This window comes from Epithele typhae, assembly GCF_022376455.1.
Source record: "Epithele typhae strain CBS 203.58 chromosome Unknown BXZ73scaffold_698, whole genome shotgun sequence".
In the NCBI taxonomy this organism is placed as follows: domain Eukaryota; kingdom Fungi; phylum Basidiomycota; class Agaricomycetes; order Polyporales; family Epitheliaceae; genus Epithele; species Epithele typhae.
The window spans coordinates 23-2,792 of NW_025954889.1; the positions used below are offsets into that span (position 1 = coordinate 23).

The following is a 2,770-nucleotide window of genomic DNA, read 5'->3' on the forward strand; positions in this document are numbered from 1 at the left end:
AGCGTCAAGCTCTCGCGAAGAAGCAACAACAAGATGAGGAGACCCGCGCGCAAACGGCATTGGGCAGCCAGCCTACGCCTCCACCCGCCCCTGCCTTCCGTCCGCCAGCTGCCTCTGCCGCCCCGATCAGAGCACCTTTGCCACCGAGAGCGTCTGAGCCTGAAGAGGAGGAGGAAGAGTACGAGGCTCCAGTGAGTACCACTTTGGCGGATCGTCGTACGGTGCTCATGCTTGTGAAAGCCGCCTCCCGCCCCTCTCCCAACCGCGAGCCGACCTCTTCCAGCGGCTTTCCCGCTGCGGAACCTGCCCCTCCGCCTTCGCCTTCGCCTCCGCCTCCGCCTCCGCCTCCACCTCCACCTCCACCGCCGGCCATGCACGAGTCCGAGCCCGAGGCAGAAGTCGCGCCGCCTCCGCCCCCGGTAAGGCTTCTCCTTCACTTACGTTTGATAAGACTTATTTATGCTCTGCGTCTCTTAGCCTCCGCCTCCGCCTCCGCCTCCCCCGCCGCCTGTCGCTCCTGTCGCGGCCGCCGCCGCGGTCGGTCTCGCTGCTGGCGCGGTGATGACCGCGGCTGTCATGGCGGAGCCAGTGTCAGAGCCGGAACCTGAGCCTGCGCACGCCTCTGAGGCTGTCGTCGGCCAGGGTGTCTGTGCGATTGTCCAGTACTCGTACGAGGTGCGCATTCCGAAGGTCATTCTTCCTCGGCCGAGACTGACCCCTAGCTCGTCCTCAGGCCCAAGAAGACAATGAGATGGACCTCAACGAGGGTGAGCTCATCGAGCAGATCGAGCAGCTCGACGAAGGCTGGTGGTCTGGCGTCGGTCCCGATGGCAAGCAGGGTCTCTTCCCCGGTACGTCAACCTTGCCGGTCACCACGTGGTGATTGTCTCTTACATCGCATGTAGCCAACTACGTTGAGATTGTCGAGTCGCAAGAGGTCGCAGCACCTGCCACCCCTCCGCCGCCCTCTCCGCCGCCTCCACCTCCCGCGCCGCCTCCGCCCCAAGCCGCCGCGGAGCCTGAACCTGAGCCCGCTGCGGAAGAAGACCTCGGCTCGTGGGCCGTCGCCCTGTACGAGTGCGTGCTTTCGACTCGAATGACCCTCCTTTGCCGACGCTGACGACCTCTGTAGCTACGACGCGGGCGAGGACAACGAGATTTCGTTCAAGGAAGGCGACAGGATCACGCAGATCGAAGCCACCTCTGACGACTGGTGGTCCGGCATGGATCCTCACGGCAGCGTCGGCTTGTTCCCTGGTACGTTGGCTCCTGGCTCCGTGGTTTGCTGCTCTCTGACTCGGTGATGCGACAGCCAACTATGTCGAACTCCAGGCGTGAGTGTCAGTGGGACTCTCAGGGATATGTGGAGGTGTAATAACGAGAGGAATGTACATCAACGACTGGAACGCTACAAACTAAATCTGACCACATGACTTTTCAATCTCGAATGAACGCGCGCTTCTATCCGGTGACCGCCACGCATCCCAAGCAGTGGACACTCTACGATACACCGAAAACATTGATCCGGTCCTCGACGGGCGAAAATGTCTTCTCGCCCGGTGGTGCGGATGGCGTCCCGAACGGCATCTGTGCGACGAGCTCCCACGTGTCGGGCAGACCCCAGGCGGCGAGGACCTGAGGGGTGATGAGCGGTGCGTAGTGTTGCAGCGACGCGCCGAGGCCCTCGTTTTCGAGCGCGGTCCAAACAATGAACTGGAGCATGCCCTGTCGTTTGCGCAGAAGGTCAGCGAGCGGACAAGAAGGCGCGGTGCACACCGCGCGTGGGAGGGCCCGGTGAGCACAGGAAGAGACGGCGACGCACACTAGTGTGCTGCGCCCAGCCGGGGAACTTGTCGGCGTAGGACGGGTACGCGGTCTGGAGCGCGGTGACCGGGGCGGAGTCCTCGAAGAACAGGACGGTGCCGTGGCCGGCGGCGAAGCTGCTCGTGACCTTGGCTTCGGTCATCTCGTACTGCTCGGGGGAGACTTTGGGCTTGAGCGTATGGAGGACGATCTGCCACAGCTTCTGGTGGGCGTCGCCGAAGAGCACGACGGCCTGAGCGCGTGGCAGGCACCACGTCAGCGTGGTCGTGAGAGGAAAACCAGCGCACGCACGCGGGACGACTGCGCGTTGAAGGAGGACGGGACGTGTTTGACGGCGTCGGCGACGATCTGCACGACCTTGTCGTCAGGGATGGGCGATTCCGAGGTGATAGTGTAGATCGACCGGCGTGTTTTGACGGCGGCGAGGAACGCATCGGATGTTCCAGTCGAAGAGACATCTGAGGAGGCGGAGGTTTGGGCGGTGTTGAAGGCCTGCTGGAACGGTTCGGTGTTGAAGAGGAAGGCGAGCAGGAGGACAACTACGGCGCCCATGATTGGGAGTACGCCAGAGAACGTGCCTCCGCGAGCCTGGGGCCTCGCGCTCGGAAGTGTTGCACCGTCCGAGGCATGCCCTTTGCGCGTAGATTCTGACGACGTCATGAGCGTACGCGAATGTGTATTGACTTCAGGAACATCAGATACAGAGCGCAACAAATGCGTGCTGACGTAGGACTCACTGTTGGTTATGGACGACAAGGTTGTAGAGAGGGACACGTCTGAATCTGGCCTGTGTGCGAACTGCGGCTGGCCCTAGTGCGAGGTGTGAGTCCGGTGAGTCAGCTGTTGACTAAGCGAAATGACATACTCAAGTTCCACGGAGGATATTAGGGCCTGTTCGGTAACCCGAGAGCGGTCGTGTGCGACTGGTGTTTACTACCATAAAAGG

The 2,770-nt window shown here is 62.0% G+C and overlaps 2 protein-coding genes across 2 annotated transcripts; one reads left to right on the plus strand and one right to left on the minus strand.

The window, feature by feature from the left end:
• Positions 1–227: 227 nt before the first annotated feature.
• On the plus strand, positions 228–1,338 carry BXZ73DRAFT_111951 (SH3 domain-containing protein; the record flags this gene model as incomplete). The annotated part of the gene is made up of 6 exons (XM_048017429.1): positions 228–419; positions 478–675; positions 734–851; positions 906–1,077; positions 1,133–1,257; positions 1,313–1,338. 6 exons carry the CDS (start codon positions 228–230, stop codon positions 1,336–1,338), a joined length of 831 nt encoding a protein of 276 aa, XP_047870416.1.
• Positions 1,339–1,500: 162 nt separating this feature from the next.
• On the minus strand, positions 1,501–2,376 carry BXZ73DRAFT_63193 (Nitroreductase; the record flags this gene model as incomplete). Its single annotated transcript, XM_048021761.1, has 3 exons — positions 1,501–1,725; positions 1,823–2,056; positions 2,116–2,376. The coding sequence occupies 3 exons, from the start codon at positions 2,374–2,376 to the stop codon at positions 1,501–1,503; spliced, it is 720 nt and encodes a 239-aa protein (XP_047870417.1).
• Positions 2,377–2,770: the final 394 nt, after the last annotated feature.